At 35.3% G+C, this 19,653-nt stretch overlaps 3 protein-coding genes across 3 annotated transcripts in view; 2 read left to right on the top strand and 1 right to left on the bottom strand.

The window, feature by feature from the left end:
* The window catches only part of LOC108734853, a 248,161-nt gene that overhangs the window by 19,969 nt on the left and 208,539 nt on the right, over positions 1-19,653 (top strand). The window contains exons 2-3 of the mRNA XM_018466562.1: positions 514-575; positions 9,280-9,353. Of these exons, the coding sequence (XP_018322064.1) occupies positions 555-575; positions 9,280-9,353 (95 nt within the window). The 5' untranslated portion in view covers positions 514-554. The remainder of the gene's footprint in view (positions 1-513; positions 576-9,279; positions 9,354-19,653) is intronic.
* LOC108734852 (zinc finger protein 391-like) overlaps positions 1-19,653 on the bottom strand; it is a 233,816-nt gene that overhangs the window by 12,743 nt on the left and 201,420 nt on the right. The gene's annotated exons all lie outside the window — the stretch shown is intronic.
* LOC108734851 (anillin-like) lies at positions 3,144-6,582 on the top strand. Its single transcript, XM_018466560.1, has 5 exons — positions 3,144-3,260; positions 3,950-4,632; positions 4,696-4,918; positions 4,977-5,314; positions 5,911-6,582. The coding sequence occupies exons 2-5, from the start codon at positions 4,264-4,266 to the stop codon at positions 6,574-6,576; spliced, it is 1,596 nt and encodes a 531-aa protein (XP_018322062.1). The 5' UTR covers positions 3,144-3,260; positions 3,950-4,263; the 3' UTR covers positions 6,577-6,582.

Raw genomic sequence — 19,653 nt, 5'->3', positions numbered from 1 at the left:
CCGATTTGGCTAATTTTGGTCTTGAATTATTTATGGAAGTCCAGAGAAGGTTTAAAAGGTGAATAAATATGAAAGTTGTTAACTATCTTTCAGCTTATTTGTCACAAATTAATTTTTTTTTATTAATTATGGATTCCTTTTGTTTGTTTTAAGTTTATTTTATACAAAAGTTTAGGTCTTTTATTTATCGATTGAGGCATTACGAAGTCTGCCGGGTCAGCTAGTAATTAATAAAAATTAAATGAAGCAAAAAAACAGTCGGATTAAACTAAGTCATATTATTTACAAAGAGTAATATCTAAATAAAATGCAGGGTATACTTTTTGTAAAATTAGTTGGAGAAAAAGAATTGAAACATTTCAAAGAAATTTTTAAAGTGAAAACAAAAACTACTTACTACATTTGTTGTTTCACATCAAGGAATGCAATTTATATTCTGTCTCATTTTCGTTATATTTTTAATTTGAAAATTGATTTATCGAATGACTAACAACAAATATCCTATTGTTACAGGGACAAGATATTTTCATCCCCAGCCTTGTAACAGTTGCTGTATGAAAAAAGACATTAAAAAGGTAGGTGAAATTGTTAAAATAATTAAATGTTTTTGTCGTTGCTCTTGTGTAAGATAAAATAATAATTTATAAACACAGGAATTACCCTCAAAGATAAAGTAATATCTATGTTAAAGGGGTACGTGATTTTATTATTGCACATGCGAAACTAATTGTTTGGCTCTAATAAATTTCTGAAAAGGGAATGATATATGGTAGTGGATTTACCACATTAAATTCTTGTGACCTGAACGCCATTCTAGATACTAAGAAGTTAATACAAGTACAAATATAATAAACAATATTTTCATGTGAAATTAACTTCACTAACAGGAAATTACTACATGGTACAAGGTGATATAAAATTAAGTTTTATCTTTGCAAAAGTTGACATAATCGATCTAACCAAACAAAAAACTAGAGAATCATTAAAGAAATCGGGTAATGGGTGATACAAAACAATTACTGAAATAAATAAATAAATAACAATCAATAATCAGAAGTGCTTGTAAAAATTATAAAATTATTTGAATACTTGAATATAGTGTGTATTGTTCTGACCATTTTTAATTGCATATGTTATTATGAAACGAATTATTTTAAAAAGGTCCAATATAGATTACACTGATCGCACACAAACACACTCGTGCTCGCTACACTATTATTCGGTTATTTTTTTTCACTTTATCTGTACTACTCATAAAGCATTTCCTAACTTAAGTAGGGCAATTTTAAAACTACAGTCCGAAGCTGAAACAAGAAAGAAGATACATCCATTCTCACAGATAATTTACTGCGGTCTTTGTCAGTTGTGATCGTCCCAACTATATTAATACTCGTTCAATTTTTTTTTAAATATAGAAAACTATCTTCTCTTTATCTAACAATTTTTGTTTTCAACTGGTTAATTTGTAAAAAGCAATTAGACACCCTTAGTTAATTCACGAAACAGTAGGGCGTTAACAAATTGATCAAGAGACCATAAAGAACATGTCTTAATAATAATTGATCCAATCAGAAGACATTATATATAAGTAGTTTGTTCGTTGACCTTGTTGCACCCGTGCAGAATTTTGCGACAAATCCGTACTGCATTGGCAGATGCGGTCTTTGGTCGCGAAAGCTCGTGGGGTGTATGGCATGGCGAGGGGTAAGGGGGCGGCTTGTGTATAGTCGCGATGTATTTATCTGTTTCGTCTGCAAGTTGGACAGTGGGCCGGTTTTGTGAGGGCCGAAAAACTGCCCGACTTTCCGGCCATCCTTTTCAACACTATGAAATATTTATGCTATGCCTCTTGCGGATCTTATCTAGCTGCAAAAAGTCTTTCAGACACCATTAATTTCGGATTCTGTACGTGCCTCTTCGATCTTCGTAATCAATATTTACCACGTAACCTCTTCACTCTCTCTCTCTCTACTCTATTCTGCTTTTGGTGGTAGCGGTCTTTGTACCGTTTTCTTTCTAATAAATAATAGAAAGTGGTTTTCTTTTGACAAAGAAAACAAAAATAGAAATTTTAAGTTGGGAAGAATACAATTCTAAACTGATTCAGGTAAAAACGATTTTACTGACATTTCGCCAACGTTTTGCTTCGATGGAGAATTCCTCAAAGCAATAATTTTTTGACATACTGTGAATAATAATTGTAAATTTTTTTGATCCCGTACCCATGAAAATGTACTTNCGACAAAAATCTATTTTGCATTTTACAAATAGAAAATACGTTTGGAATAGTATTTTAAATAAAATACAAAATGCTTTTTTCATAAAAGTATTTAAATGCAAAAGAAATTTCATGTTGTATATTTACATTTTAAATGCATGTATTTCAAATAAATCACATCTCTGATGATACATTATAAATTAATTTTTCTAGAACATCATTTGCTAACTAGTACATGTTTAGGGGTTTACAACCCCAAGTTATGTGTCTTCACAGCGGGGTGTAATAAGTAGTAATTCCTAAATGACATTTAAATAATACAGGTTTAAGGTTTTAATTACCCCTACACCCTAAATCGTGACACGTACTTACCAAGTCTTTGCATTATATACAACATGAACGTATATACATATACACAAATACATATTACACTTGTGTTTAAATTTAAAAACCACCCCCTACCCTCCCAGGTTCACTGATAGCCAGCGGATATAAATAAATATGACCAGTTGGTAATTTTCTAATCAATTTACTGACGCCAGTGGACAAACATAATATTTTTGAGATATATTTAAATAAAGCCGGTAAAAGTAATAAATAAATTACAAGTGTGCGTGTGTGTGTGTTTACGTGCTATTAGTGTTTCATTGTATCGATAAAAGCCAAAATGGATCACGATCAGCGATGGACATGCAACATTAAGAAAGTAAGTAAACTAATATATATTTGCATTTTTGATAATAAAATTTGTTTGTTATTGTTTAATTATGATAAAATAATAATAGTACGTACTAACGAGTAGCGTAAGGCGTCGTACTGCTCATATTTGCAAAAGAACGTCTGTTTTGCTATCATTGAAAGTATTTCGTGAATTTATTTCTACGTGTCGTTGTATCGTAGTGGGTACTGTCGACGTTATGTAATTGTTCTTTTGTGTTTATTTTTTAGTGGATTAACGAAACCAACTGTGATTCAAAGAGATCGCGCATTTTGAAGAAACTGATTCATACTTTTGAAAGACAGAGTGGGCTTCAAAAAATTGGTAAGTCTTTTTACGAATTATCTAAATCAATGACCATGATACGAATGAAATATTTGAATTTTTGATGTAATCATAAATTTGTGTACTACTTATTTTTGTTTGTGTTTGACACTCCCATTTAATTTCAATCATTTAAGTACAGTTTACTTGCGATACATAATACATCCTTTTTTCTTTTTCAATTTTCTCAGTTTTGATACTAATATCCATATGTGTACCGTAAGTAGTTAATGGATTTTAAGGTAATGAATTTTTAATGGTTAATAATATTATCAGCTAATTTTGTGCTAATCTTTTACTTTGATAATTAAAATGCCATTTTATTAATTAATAAATATCCTTTGCTAATGACTCTGCAGCATCTGATCCTGAGCACATTTATTGTTGGTTTCTTTATTACATATTTAAAAGATTAATGATGAAAGTACATAAAATTTGATTAATTAATTTTCATTTAAAATCATCATAAGGTCGTCAGTCCTAAGACATTCATCTCCACTCTTTCTTATTTTGAGATAATCTTCTTCGCATTTCCCTAAAACTTAGTTCCTATTTCTGCTTATATTATGTTTTTCATGTCTGAGACTGTAAATTTATTTGAACTAAAATAGGATTATCTTCAATTGGATTATTTATTCAAACACCAGTATAAAAAACAGTTGGTTAGTACTGATGGTTTACTGTTTTAGATGAAAATATTAGAAGAAATGCAACCTCTACTCCTTTGAGAGCAAAACTGTACACCCTTCAATCTCCGGAAAAACCGAGAATTGTCGCCGTCCATCCAAAAACTAACACTGGTTTAAATTCTTCCAATCATTCTTCTGTTTCGTACGGTGATTTCTTATCAACAGCTAGCGAACATCCAAGCTATGACAGTCCCATTATTTTTGACGAAGAAACAAACTTTTATACAGCCATTGAGGACTTAAACGAATCAAACCAGGAAAGAACATATTATAACGTTAGCGAATTTTTGGTTGAACAGCAGAAAGACAATTTCATGAGACACTCAACTTTATCAAAGTCGTGTCGGCCGAACGTTTCTAACAAGAAATCCAACTTCATTCGTAGAAATTCTTTACGAAGTACAAAACGCGAAATAACAAAGAAATTTGTCGTAAATTTGTACGAAAGCAGAATGCCAGAAGTTAACAATAATGCTATGGAAGACGAAGATGCTATTTATTCTGTACCCATGAAAAATAATAAGGGCGCGAATGACACTGAGGATAATAACGAAGGTGTAATCGTTTCTCCTAAAAGATGTCAAAATAAAGTCCGCGATGACAGGTTACCGGTGAAAACTTTTGACGAAAATTTCAATAAGGAAATCTTGTGTCGAGAAATTCAGGAAAATAATGAAGTTAACGTAAGTCAATAGGTTTTTCTTTTTATATTTGGGTATTTTATTTAATCCCTTTCTGTTTTCTAGGAATATGCAGTTTTGGACATTACTGCGTCAACAGATTCGGGATTTTCGGAAAACGGCAGCCACAAGAACAACCCCGATCTTTTCCCAGAACTTAAGCAAAAGGCAGACGTTCAGGGTCATATAATGAAACAAGCATCTTCGGCATTGAAAATCCTGAGGAAAAAGAACAATCACCAGCCAGCTCCTGGCGAACTTGTTGCCGAAAAAATACTCCTCATCTCTAGTAAGTTATTGCTTGATGAATAAAAGTCGTATTTGTACTTATGAATACCTTATTTTAGGTTATACTCATGAGGCCATTTTGCAAGAGATTCGCCAGAATCAATACGAGAATGTGACACAAAATGAGGATCGTCACACGGCATCATTGTCAATATCTGGATTGAACTTCAATCTGGAAAATAACGCCATCGACGACAGTCACAACTTTTACTTCGTTTGTATTTGTTCGCAAGGGTCGACCGTTTACGCCACCGAAACGGTGGAGGCGCAACCTGGACAAAAGTCGATCACATTCCGACAAACGTTCGCTTTCGATGGTCTCAATACCGAGTTTATACTGAAAGTGAACGTTTACTTGTTTAAATTGAAGAAGAGTTACGGAAAATTCGGTTTCAATGTAAGTAATTAATTGTTTTAAAGCTGTTTGAATCACTAAAGATCATTATCATTACAAGTCGTAATAAAGTGTTCAATATTTCATTAACGCTGCATCGTAGGAAAAAAATGTTAAGGAACTTTTTGATAGACAATTAAATTGTCTACCTTTTCTCTTTGAGACTTTTCTCTCTAAAATTAATACTTAAGAAAATACATTATACCATCAATGTGAACCGAGCGTCCCATAATTAAGTACCCAAAATATTTCGTAAACGATTAATCCTGCAATAAAAATTGTTAGGATCTTTTTGAAAGACAATTATTTTCTCTTTCCTTTTTATATAGAAGTTTTTTCTCTAAAATTATAACGCGTCACAAGCAATTTTTGCGAGTGGCGGGGCAGTAATTTCTACAATATTGATTTTATAAGAAAAAATTATAAACAAAAAAGAAAGCAAATGTAATTGTCTATCAGAAAGATTCTATACACTTTTATTGTAGGTTGCGCCGTTTACGAGATTTTCTGCAAAATGTGGTGATCGAAACACATGACAATTTTATAATCACTATCCCATACATACTATATAACATTATATTAATATTTTCCTATTTTAGAAAGTTCGATCGTGCTGTACGCCCCCTCGACGTGTCCTTTACAAGGACTCGTATTCCTACAACATTGTGGAGACTGAAATTCCATCGTCCTCGTTCGTATGTTGCGGAAGTCTTCAGGTGCAAATTGGTGACTTAAAAAAGGGCGTATGGAAATTGGACAAACTGCCAAGAAGTTCGCCTTTGACCGGAACGACTGACCTCAAATTTACAATCACCAAGATGGACATCAGCGCAAACCGCAGCGGTTTCTTAACCGTGGGAACCCTAAAGAACAATAATATAGTGTGGAACAGAATGTGGTGCAAGATAAAGGGACACAACCTAAAGTTCTGGAATTATCCTACAGATGAACACATTAATCCTCCGGTTATCGCTTTGGATATGAGGAAAATCCTGACGAATCCTGTGGACTATGCGAACAGATGCGAGTGTCCGAGACCGAGGACTCTGCATTTGGAGGTTGAAGATGAAAAGTTGACGTACAAAACATCGACGATTTCGACGCCTCTGGTGAAAAACAACATGCACATGGGATACTACAAGATGGTGGAGTATTATTTATCTGCGGATACCCAAGCGGACATAGAGGGTTGGAAAGAAAAATTGAACTCCGTAATAAAGTTTCTGAAACTGTGGAATACGACAGAAAAAAATACATATTTGTGAGAACATTCATCTGCAAATAATTTGCAATTGTGATAACGTTTAGCTTTTGTGAAAATAATTGGTGCGTATGTAAGTATTTAATTTCTTTTAATTTTAATGATATATATTATAAGCTTTTTGTAATTTGTACTGACAATGTTTCGTATCTATTTTTAGTACGTAAGTTTGTAAATATTTCTATTACATGCATTCGTTTTGGGTAATGTGCAATAAATGTTTAATAAATCGAAACTACCGTTTTTTCGTTCGGCTTGGCAACTGTGCGCTTCATTAATGTATATGGGTTACGCCGTGTTACTTACTGCGTCTGCGCTAATCGTTAAAGGCAGTGCTACGAGCCAATCACGTTCCCGCAGTTCATTTGACGTTTGGCAGCTTGCCAAATCTTTGCAACATTTATTTTTTGTTTTTTAATTACATCAATGGCTAGGTAATAATAAATAGTGATAAGTAACATGTTATAGGACCTTCTGGAAGGTAAATCTAAAGTGGTATCATAATGCAAGGGTCATTATCTGTGTTATTTGAACGTATACGATATATTTTACATTTAAAATACTTCAATCCTGCATTTTTCTATTTTATTTTTTATTAATTTTTATACTGCAAAAGTCAAACATTTCCAAAAATCATCTTTTCTATCAATCCAAAGTTTAAGAAAACTCAAACAATGAGAATAAGATAGAGTATTATTGTCGTGCGAGGTATCATAACCTAAATGTAACGTCATATTGGGTTTATATGTCCAAACTGTACATTAATTAATAACAATAGTACAATTGATGATTTTCGACAAAGTGCAAAAATACTGTTATGCAGTAATTTTTTATTATGTGTATATCCATATGTATGTGTATATTTAAACGTGTGTACCTTTCGTTAAAAATATTCCCGTCCAATATTCCACTCGCGTAAGGTTTCGATATCGATAACAGGCGATCAATTTCAGTCGAGATATCGCATGACCTCCAATTAATCTGATCGAAGAAATCTTCCTCTCGACCGTTCACATCGACCGGTGATGACTTATTTTTTTTTTTTTCGTTTCGTTTGGTTGTTTTAATTCAAAAACAGGATCCTCGATCATTTACGGTATCCTACGGTGACAACTTTGCATAATGCGACGATATGATGGAAAGTAATGTGCAGTCAACGAAGATGGATTATTACAGCCCGTTCTAGACATGTACAGGGTGTTCTAAAACCGACTGTACCAATTTTAATAATTGTTCTAATAATACGTATTGGGGACGTACTATATATACGTCATCCCAAGAAAAGTAGGCCGCGGCTATTGACAAATTAGATCTAAACAACAATGGTAAGTAGAAATGCGTTTAAGGAAATCGTAAAGTTTATGTTACAAATATCTACATAAGTACATATATTCGAAAGTGTTATGTGTAATAGAGAAATTCACGGTGGAATAATGGCAACCATTTGGTAGATATCAAAGGCGGCTCTACCTATTGCTACTTCGATTATAAAAATCCACTTGCGCATAAATAAAATCGAACAAGTATGCACACGGCAGCGTGAATGAATATTACAATGTGTGTAATGTTTCTGTCGGGAGCAAGGAGCAAACCAAGTTGGACATGAATTGTAAACTGAATTTTTATAGCCACATTACAATCGCTATTTATGAGATACAAAAAATGGAACTACGAAATGAAAAAATGGCATATGTGTATGTTTTACCAAATGCTTTAGGTATCTGTCAATTTTTTAGTTTACTGCACGAATAATTATAATAATAACAACAATTATAACAACAAAAGTCATTAAATAGAAATTTATTACTTTAACTAACACTTCTTTTAATTTTCCTACTACGGTCCTGCCTGTATTTGTCCTGTATATGGCTGTGATAGACCAATAAACGTTTTGTAATATGTTTATTTATATGCAATAAATGTACGCGCAACAATTTTATAAAATATTTGCATAATACGTATGCTACCCATTCCTTACAATTTTTTCTTATATGTTCATCAGTATGGATAATAATAGTCCAATAATTATTAATTAATTGATTGTTAAAATTAAAATATTTTATACATTTTATTTGCATATACATCCTCATTATCATGTGACGTCATGCTAGAGTTGTAACAAGGCGGTAGCTACTGCACGAAGCTAAACGAGAAAATCGTGGAAAACGCCGACTTGACGATGATTATTAGTGAGTTTTATAATTAAAAAAGGACTAAAATAAGGGTCATTTCGTCGTTCTACGGCCTTTTTGTGCAAAAGAGGGTTAATAAGTATCGTACTAAGTGGTAATGCAGGTATAATAATATGTAATATGTTAATTAAAAAGGGTTAATTGATTTGAACATAGTGGCCCTTGCAAGCGGCCTGTGCCAAAAAATCTCCGCAAAATTGGTGCACACGGATGTTGGTTTTGCTCATTGTGGATGATGTAGTGATTTAGTGTGGATGTACGCCTGAGTGAAGTGAATATATTTGTAATTATTATTCAAATTAATATTTGCAGGTATACCTATTCACTTTATTAATGTATTAGCTATATGTTGAAATCATTTTTTGGTGAAATTAAATAGGTATTAATATAATAAAGTAGACGATTTATTTCGAACGGTATTGTTAGGTTAGCTTTGGAATATTCTAGTAGCCTACTGATTCCCTTTTTTACTCTTTATACATACATGTATTATTACAATGTAAATATTGTTTCAGATGTTGAGGAGGTCCAGGAGTTTTTGTCGTTTAAGGACTTGCAGGACTCTCGTCATTAGGAAGGCAACGAGTTGGTAAGTTTTTAATTCCTAATATGTCATTGTTTGTATTTTTACATTTTTTAAATAAATTCCTTGTTTCTGAATACCTGGTACAGACAATAAAGGTATTTCTTATTTTAAAAGAGTATGGACAGGATTCTAACAGGCAAGATAATTGTTAGATTATTTATCATTTTCTGTCTAGATTGATGCATCGATTAAATTATCGATTATTATTTATCGATTAACTTGTTACTCTTCACCAGCGATGCAAAATGTAAAAGTATTAGTAAACATGCTTTTAGCAGTAAATATGGTTATAAGCTGTAAGGGACATTAATATTACAACAGTGAAACAATTTGTCAGAAGGTCTAAAGGTTACTTATAGGGTGCGAAACCATCCAGTATTGAATTTTACTATTTTCCAGGAAAAGTTGTTCTTGCCGCACAATTACTTTTTATATCTTATATCAAAAGAGATTTTAGGTAGGAAAATGCCTAAAAAGCGATTTGGCAGCGGGTCTGAGGATTATCGATAGGGTGCGAAACCCCTAAACATTAAATTACTACATTTCAGTGAAGATAATGTTCCACAATAATTTTTCGCATGTTAGCTTTTAATACCGTTTAAGGTAGGATTATGCCCATGAGATAGTTTGTCAGTTGGTCCAAGGGTTAGTTATGGGGTGCTATATGGACCCACCCTTCAACATTAAGTTGTTTTTTTACAGGGGAAGTTGTTCTTGTACAACTTTCATTTTTTGTATCTAATCTCTAATAGTCGTTCTTAATACGACGATGCCTATCAGAGAGTTTGTCAGCGGGTCGAAGGGTTATTTAAAGGGTGTGTAACCCCTCAGTATAAAGTTAGTAGATTTCAGTGGTTGTTTTTCTTGTCCCACAATAATTTCTTGTATGTTAGCTTTAGATATCATTCAAAATAGGATTATGCCTACGAGATAGTTTGTCAGCCGGTTTAAGGGTTAGTTATGGGGGACTATAAGTGCCTACTGTTCAATATTAAGTTATTGTTCGTCTCCCACATTTATTTTTTATATCTACTCTCCATCAGCCATTCTAAATACGATAATGTCTATTAAAAAGCTCGTCAGCGGGTCTGAGGGTTATTTAAAAGGTATACAACCCCTTAGTAGAAATTTTTTATATTTTAGTGGATGGTTTTCTTGCCTCACAATAATTTCTTGTATGTTAGCTTATTATATCATTTAAAATAGGATTATGCCTACGAGATAGTTTGTCAGCCGGTCTAAGGGTGAGTTATGGGGTGCTATAAATGCGCACTCTTCAATATTAAATTATTGTTTTACAAGGAAAGTTATTCTTGTCTCCCATTTATTTTTTGTATCTACTCTCTAACAGTCATTTTAAATACGATAATTCCTATTAGAGAGTTTGTCAGCGGGTCTGAGGGTTATTTAAAGGGTGTGTAACCCCTCAGTATAAAGTAGTAGAATTCAGTGGTTCTTCTTCTTGTCCCACAATAATTTCTTGTATGTTAGCTTTAGATATCATTCAAAATAGGATTATGCCTACGAGATAGTTTGCCAGCCGGTTTAAGGGTTAGTTATGGGGGACTATAAGTGCCTAGTGTTCAATATTAAGTTATTGTTCTTCTCCCACATTTATTTTTTATATCTACTCTCCATCAGCCATTCTAAATACGATAATGTCTATTAAAAAGCTCGTCAGCGGGTCTGAGGGTTATTTAAAAGGTATACAACCCCTTAGTAGAAATTTTTTATATTTTAGTGGATGGTTTTCTTGCCTCACAATAATTTCTTGTATGTTAGCTTATTATATCATTTAAAATAGGATTATGCCTACGAGATAGTTTGTCAGCCGGTCTAAGGGTGAGTTATGGGGTGCTATAAATGCGCACTCTTCAATATTAAATTATTGTTTTACAAGGAAAGTTATTCTTGTCTCCCATTTATTTTTTGTATCTACTCTCTAACAGTCATTTTAAATACGATAATTCCTATTAGAGAGTTTGTCAGCGGGTCTGAGGGTTATTTAAAGGGTGTGTAACCCCTCAGTATAAAGTTAGTAGACTTCAGTGGTTCTTCTTCTTGCCCCACAATAATTTCTTGTATGTTAGCTTTAGATATCATTTAAAATAGGATTATGCCTACGAGATAGTTTTTTATTGGGTGTAAACTCTAAAAGTCATTCCCAGTACGATAATTAAGGGTGCGAAACCCCTCAATATTTAAATATCATTTTATATAGGTGGTAATTGGAGGTATTTTTTTAAATGGAATGCGAAATTTTAGACATTGTGATTACATTCCGATTACACATATTATATGAACATGATGTATTTTGACTACTGTCGAATGAAATTCGAAAAGGAACATCAACGACAAAGATCTAGTACAACCATTATTGACATTATCCGCCAAACAAAGTCATGGTTGCTCCATTTTTTTTTTAATTGTTGCTTGTTAATGCCCTCTTTTTCTGATTTAATTCCACTTTGGAATATATCCGTGGCCCCTTCTTAATTTGATCTATCCCTGCAATATAAAACAGACTCTATTTTATTGATTCATTACTTTATCAAAGTTTTTTGTCAAATTGTTAGATTAATTGATTCATTGTGTCATAATAATCAATAATGACTTTATCTAAATGGGTGGATATTACGCATAACTGCTGGTTAGTATAAGTAATATCCAAATTAGTTAGTTACTTAGACTACGAGTTACTTAAAACTAATGAAGTTTCGCTTGAACGAAGCAACTTCGACTTAGTAGGTGTCTTATCAAAACTAGCAAGTTGTGCTGATGTGAGTTAATAGATTCGAAATAACAATCCAAATCTGATGGTATGTTTTCGGTAAATCGCTGTCCAGGAACCTAATAATGTGCCAAATATTTATATTTTTATCCTATTCGAAGCGCCCATACACAATACGCATGCATATCTCGTGGTCATAATCATGGGTAGAGAAGTCTCGTTCCCAGGCTCGTTCGATTGTGCCGCGGTCCGCTGCGTTAAGTCGTAGCAGGCCGCGGTCTTTTTTATAATCGGACGGACCGATCAAGATATCGGTCGCGATACTAATATTTAGATACGTCGAGGAATATCGCGCGCGGTAGTCGCAGTCGGCCTCGGAAGTCTATCGCTTTTATCGCGGTAGCCGCAACGGGGTTGCAGCGGCACCCATTCTTACCGATAGCTGCTGGTATTTAACCGGCGCAATTATATTAAGTATGACTTGCGCACAACAAATTTTATTTTATACGTATAGGTACTTCACCGATTTTGATCTTTCATTCACTTCGGTTCTTGGTTGCTTCGTTGTTTCTAATGATTATTAAAATTAATTAATTAAAATGATTTTTTCATCGCAATAGCTCTAAATGGACCAATTACCGTAATAATTCAGGACGGAAGAAGCAGTAGAAATATAAAAGCACAGGGTTAAATCGCATACAAAGAGAACGGTTAATTTAGAAATTCGAAAGGGATTCTGTTTATGGTGGAAAACGTGGAAATTGATACAGAAGGTTAGAAATGAGGGCGCTATGAGTAAAACGAAATAGACAAGATAGGTTGGTAAGACACCTTCTCGGACATGAACGGCTAGTTAGGAGAAGAAACAGGAGTTAAGAAGAGTAGAGGTAGACTACTGTTTAGGATGAGTTTTCCAGTTTTGGGGAAATGCAAAGATTAGCTCAGGATAGGAAAGAGTGGAGGTGCGTGTCCAATTAGGCTTAGGACTGACGACCCTATGATGGGGATGATGATGATGATGATGATAGTAAAGATGACGATGATGATGATGATGATTAAGGGTATGAGCGCCTGTTCGCACATAGAAGGCGTGTACTCAGGCCGACGACTAATATTTTATGATTGGAGAACCTCAGTTTCACATAAAGTATTAGCTTAGCGTCCTTAGTACGTCCCTGATATTACGTCATATACGAATGTAATGTAGGATATTTAAAATTACTTGTCTAATGTTCTATAATGGTAGCATAATAATTGAGGATCGCATATAAATAAACTAAATATGAGTAAATCATTGCACTACGGCCAGGAAGTTCGTGTCTGGTCTCCCAGTTGTACCTTGGTACTACCTACTAGATTTCGAGTTTATCTAATGGACCTTCTAAGACTTTTTCTATTTCTCTCACATATAACGGTCCCCGACAATGCAGCCAACCAACCGACGAACGCGAACGCAACCGGTTGATTTATTGTGCGAAAACAATAATAACGAAGTCGGCTTGTGTGTAAAAAGCGACGTCGCGCGATAAACATAAATCGCGCTTTGCTCTAACGTCTGCTAAAACGATGTTAAACGTTCAGATCCGGACCGACAACGTTATACGGCTGCGCAATAACAATTAATTGTTAGGCTTGTTGTTGTTGGTTCTTTTATTGTTGTTGTGATTGCTATTGCGAAAAGTCTTCTTCTTCTTTTGGTTGTTTGTTCTATTCTAAAGAAAATCCTTCATATGGCAATGTATCAGTCGAAGAGGCAGAGGCGGTTGCAGAACTGACAAATTTCTTTTATTCTTTTTTGTGACCTATTCACTAAAAATTGACTTTTGTCGATTCTTCTATTTGAATGGTACACTAAAGTCAAGGTTGTGTAATACTGAAATATTATGTTATGCTGAATATATTAGAAGAAGGAAGCATCAGAATCGAGCTTTGTCCAGGACGAAATAGACGCTGGAATCGAGTTTCGTCCACAGCGAAATAGGTGCCAGAATCGAGTTTTGTCCAGGGCGAAATAAACGCCAGAATCGAGCTTTGCCCAGGACAAAAGAGGAGCCAGAATGGAGCTTTGCCCAGGACAAAAGAGGAGCCAGAATCGAGTTTTGTACAGAATAAAATAGGTGCTAGATTCGAGCTATACCCAGGATAAAATAGGCATTAGAATCAAGCTTTATCCAGGAAGAAATAGGCATCAAAATCGAGCTTTGTCCAAGACAAAATATGCTCCAGAATCAAGTTTTGTTCTGGGCGAAATAGGTGTCAGAATCGAGCTTTGTCCAGAACGAAATAAGCGCCAGAATCGAGTTTTCTTCAAAGCGAAATAGGCGTCAGGATCACTTTTTGTCTAGGGTGAAATAAGCTTTAAAATCGACCTTTGTCCAGGGCGAAATACACGCTAGAATCGGGTTTCGTCCAGAGCGAAGTAGGTGCCAGAATCGAGTTTTGTCCAGGGCAATATAGGCGCCAGAATCTTGTTTTGTACAGAATGAAATAGGCGCTAGATTCGAGCTTTATCCAGGATGAAATAGACATCAGAATCGAGCTTTTTACAGGACACAATAGGCACCAGAATCGAGTTTTGTTCTGGGCGAAATAGGTGTTAGAATCGAGCTTAGCCCAGAACGAAATAAGCGCCAGAATCGATTTTTGTCCAGGGCAATATAGGCACCAAAATCAAGTTTTGTACAGAATGAAATAGGCGCCAGAATCGAGTTTTGTTCAAGGCGAAATAGGCGTCAAAATCACGTTTTGTGTAGGATAAAATAGGCTTCAAAATTGACATTTGTCCAGGGCAAAATAGACGCTAGAATAGGGTTTCGTCCAGAGCGAAATAGTCGCCAGAATCGAGTTTTCTTCAAAGCGAAATAGGCGTCAGGATCACTTTTTGTCTAGGGTGAAATAAGCTTTAAAATCGACCTTTGTCCAGGGCGAAATACACGCTAGAATCGGGTTTTGTCCAGAGCGAAGTAGGTGCCAGAATCGAGTTTTGTCCAGGGCAATATAGGCGCCAGAATCTTGTTTTGTACAGAATGAAATAGGCGCTAGATTCGAGCTTTATCCAGGATGAAATAGACATCAGAATCGAGCTTTTTACAGGACACAATAGGCACCAGAATCGAGTTTTGTTCTGGGCGAAATAGGTGTTAGAATCGAGCTTAGCCCAGAACGAAATAAGCGCCAGAATCGATTTTTGTCCAGGGCAATATAGGCACCAAAATCAAGTTTTGTACAGAATGAAATAGGCGCCAGAATCGAGTTTTGTTCAAGGCGAAATAGGCGTCAAAATCACGTTTTGTGTAGGATAAAATAGGCTTCAAAATTGACATTTGTCCAGGGCAAAATAGACGCTAGAATAGGGTTTCGTCCAAAGCGAAATAGTCGCCAGAATCGAGTTTTTGTCCAGGGCAATATAGGTACCAGAATCGAGTTTTGTACAGAATGAAATAGGCGCTGGATTCGAGCTTTATCCAGGATGAAATAGATATCAGAATCGAGCTTTGTCCAGGACAAAATAGGCGCCAGAATAACGTTTTGTTCTGGGCGAAATAGGTATTAGAATCGAGCTTAGAAAAAGCTTTGTCCAGAACGAAATAAGCGCCAGAATCGATTTTTGTCCAGGGCAATATAGGCACCAAAATCAAGTTTTGTACAGAATGAAATAGGCGCTAGATTCGAGCTTTATCCAGGATGATATAGACATCAGAATCGAGCTTTGTCTAGGACACAATAGGCGCCAGAATCGAGTTTTGTCCAGGGCGAAATAGACACCAGAATCGAGCTTTGCCCAGGACAAAGGAGGTGCCAGAATCGAGTTTTGTACAGAATAAAATAGGTGCTAGATTCGAGCTATACCCATGATAAAATAAGCATTAGAATCGAGCTTTATCCAGGAAGAAATAGGCATCAAAATCGAGCTTTGTCCAGAACCAAATAAGCGCCAGAATCGAGTTTTCTTCAAAGTGAAATAAGCGTCAGGATCACTTTTTGTCTAGGATGAAATAAGCTTTAAAATCGACCTTTGTTCAGGGCGAAATACACGCTAGAATCGGGTTTCGTTCAGAGCGAAGTAGGTGCTAGAATCGAATTTTATCCAGGGCAATATAGGCGCCAGAATCTTTTTTTGTACGGAATGAAATAGGCTCTAGATTCGAGCTTTATCCAGGATGAAATAGACATCAGAATCGAGGTTTGTCCAGGACAAAATAGGCGCCAGAATCGAGTTTTGTTCTGGGCGAAATAGGTGTCAGAATCGAGCTTTGTCCAGAACGAAATAAGCGCCAGAATCGATTTTTTGTCTAGGGCAATATAGGCACCAAAATCAAGTTTTGTACAGAATGAAATAGGCACCAGAATCGATTTTTTTTCTGGGCGAAATAGGTGTCAGAATCGAGTTTTGTTCAGGGCAACATAGGCATCAGAACCTAGGTGTGTCTAAAATGAAATCAGCGTCAGAATCGAGCTTTGTCCAGAACGAAATAGGCGCCAGAATCGAGTTTTGTCCAGGGCGCAATAGGCGCTAGATTCGAGCTTTATTCAGGATGAAATAGACGCCCGAATCGAGCTTTCTCCAGGGCGAAATAGACGTTAAAATCGGGTTTTATACGGAATGAAATAGACGCTAGATTCGCATTTTATCGAGGGCAAAACCCGCATTGGTCCTTCTACATCTCCATTAGTAAGTTACTTATATGAAAAATTGAAAGATATAAGAAGAAAAATAGATGAGTAAACAAAACATTTAAGCTTGATTGTACCTTATGTGGTATGCCGTTTATTTGCCATTTAAAGTTCTTTCATATTGGTTGTCGTCTACCCTTGTTCGCCAGCGTAATATTATCGGTAAAAATCGAACGGTCCGATAATATACGTCAGTCACGTTGACGATGTTCAACATTTTATAAACAATGAACTATAAACGCAGCGTCATGTTCGATAATCGAAGGCGGCGATCTAGACTACGACGACGACGACGATGGACGCGCGGGTTATTACGTCGTCTTATAGAAACAACACACACATACACACGTATGTATGCATGTATGCCTTTATAAGGAGTATATAGGTGGCGGTCCAATCTTGCTTAAAATTCTTAATCATCGAACCAATAATGATCGGATCGATTTTTTAATTATCTCGAAAAAAATGAGCCGCTCATATACCTAAGCAACAGTTATGTACACACATACGTAGAAGTTGGCTGTTCGACCCAAACCCATCTTAAAAAGGTTCAAGATAATAAACGAACGTTGATTTCGTTCAAGAAGAAAATTGCTGATCGGTATGAAATCATTTAGAAATTTTAAATTATTTCTGGGCAAAACTTGACATTGACGTTATTATAAAATCCATAGACAGACGAGCTGAGGCCTAAGAATTTCTAGAATATGTTTTTAGACAAATTGAGTTGTTTTTGGTTTTAATTTCTATTTCAAATTAGTTTTGCTATTCGTTTTGACAAGACTTTCTCTGTGCACGTTTTATTCGAAGGGGATTTAAACAATCTTAGATCGCATGTTAGGCCATAAAAAGGGACTTCGCATTTTGACCAGGGTTGCAGTTTCGACAGAATACAGACCACTTCGAATTATTTTGTTCGATTATGGTAACGTGCCTATCACGTTGAGGTTAGCTACGCCGGGATTCGTTTCAGCAAGTAGATATCCATATATTTAAATGGACCCTTTTGGAGCATATGTAATCCTAAAATGTAGCACCGTACTACAGATGGCGTTTACCGCGCCTTTTGTGGTATTTTCTAAAACGCAGTGTTAAGACAGCAGGTAAAAGTTGGTGTGTGTTCTGTCGGAGCTGTCTGCGACGCGCTGATGAGATCCAAAAGATCGAAATCGTAATCCGCGTCTGGTAGTTTCTACAGAATACAGACCACTTGGAATTATTTTTGTTGGGGTTGCTCTAGTTTGAATGTTAATTATAATCGTGTCAAAAGAATTTTGATCGAACGAATGAATGATGAAAAACGGGTGAAATAAAGCAAAGTAGGCGCCGACATCCATTCGCATTCCTTAGTTGCAAGCAGTACACGGTAGCAGCACTTTTCAGGCCTGTCGATGTATTTTTTGGACGGTCGAATCGACACATATAAATATATATGTGTGTATGTATATGAAGATGACATAGATTCGTTAATCCAACGCGAGCAAAACCAAAATGCAAATGAACCTACGGGATTTTAGGAATGTTTTCTTCTTGTAGTTGTTAACTCCTTTTATGGTTGTATGGTTCGACTCATAATATACGACCCAAATGGTGTTTTTCAATCCGTGCGTCATTGAATAGTATCAAAGAGATCCAAAATTTGTGGTGTATCTAAGAGTGAGTCTCCTTGGTATTATTCTGGTTACTTATCAGTGTCTTTTGTTGTTCCTGTTTCATGATTACATTGAATACATAGGGTGGGTTCCGAAATGTAACCCAACATACTGGCCAGTGCTGATGACGTCATAAATCTACGCCATATTGTACTGGTGTACCACCATATTGTACTGGTGAGACAAATCTGATGTAGTAGTATATCAAACGGGCGTGTGTGCATCAGACTTTGAAGAACCCTTTATTGTAAGAAACTTTAATAACTTTTGGAGCAAAATTGTTGTAAACGAGCACAAACACTATGCCGTCAATTTGACGTCAGGATTGATTGCAGGAATAGGAAATTGATTCTAAACAAAAAGTGCTCTACTTTTTTTTTGTAAAATTAATACTTTTCGAGTTATTACCAGAAGTATCTGTTTTTCATAGAAAAGATCAATGTTCTTAATTGTGTATTAGCGAATAACTCTTAAAGTATGCATTTTATAAAAACCACTGCAAAAAAACAAAGAAAGTGATTTTTTAATGATTGCTGTATGACCAATACGAACCGAGCCGAAGGAGAAGAATGGCGTATTTAGGTCCCCTCCCCAGCCTATCTAAAAAGCAATTGTTACTAAAAATTATCGAAATTTATGAAATTAGCCCGTTTAGCAGGCAAATCACTTTCAATCTTAGACCACGGTCATCACGCCCAATTATCGAACACATTTCGGAAAACGCCGACTGTGAAAGTCTTTTCATTTCATTAAATTTGTTTAAAAGATCAATTTTTGTATTACGAGATATTAATTGTAAAAATCTTACACCTTTCAATAACCCACTTATGTTAATACCTTTTACTATTGTGCACACCTATTTAGTGATTGGTAGAAAGATATGAAAACGGATTAGCGTATATACGACTATAGTTTCACGGGTTAATACTTAGAAAGTTTAATTACATGAGATTCCTTTGTGGCTAAATTACCATACCTGTGAAGTTTTCCAATATCCTATTCTTCTTTAAAACGGTTTCTAATTAACAGTTATTGCTGTGCACACTTATTACCTACAGATATAAAGAGAAATATACTTTTTCTGTTTTTGTTTTCTAAATTCGTGAAAACTATTTTATGGATCGGATTGGTTGATAGGAGAACGGATTCACGTTTCGGCTTATAGTTATGCTTATCAGATTAAGTTCCCGTCATTAGCCTGGAGGAGTAGACCTTAGCATTCGGGAGAACACCAGTTCGATTCCTG

The sequence above is a fragment of the Agrilus planipennis genome, unplaced genomic scaffold (genome assembly GCF_000699045.2).
Source record: "Agrilus planipennis isolate EAB-ADULT unplaced genomic scaffold, Apla_2.0 scaffold74, whole genome shotgun sequence".
Classification (NCBI taxonomy): domain Eukaryota; kingdom Metazoa; phylum Arthropoda; class Insecta; order Coleoptera; family Buprestidae; genus Agrilus; species Agrilus planipennis.
The sequence above is the reverse complement of the archived record's forward strand: the minus strand, read 5'-3'. Positions and strand labels throughout refer to the sequence as shown.

Excerpts from the sequence above, each read along its gene's own strand:
- LOC108734851 (XM_018466560.1), top strand. The coding sequence starts at position 4,264 with ATGAGACACTCAACTTTATCAAAGTCGTGTCGGCCGAACGTTTCTAAC. Across the intron at positions 4,919-4,976 it reads AAAAATACTCCTCATCTCTA|GTTATACTCATGAGGCCATT; the intron begins GTAAGTTATTGC and ends ACCTTATTTTAG. Across the intron at positions 5,315-5,910 it reads ACGGAAAATTCGGTTTCAAT|AAAGTTCGATCGTGCTGTAC; the intron begins GTAAGTAATTAA and ends TTCCTATTTTAG.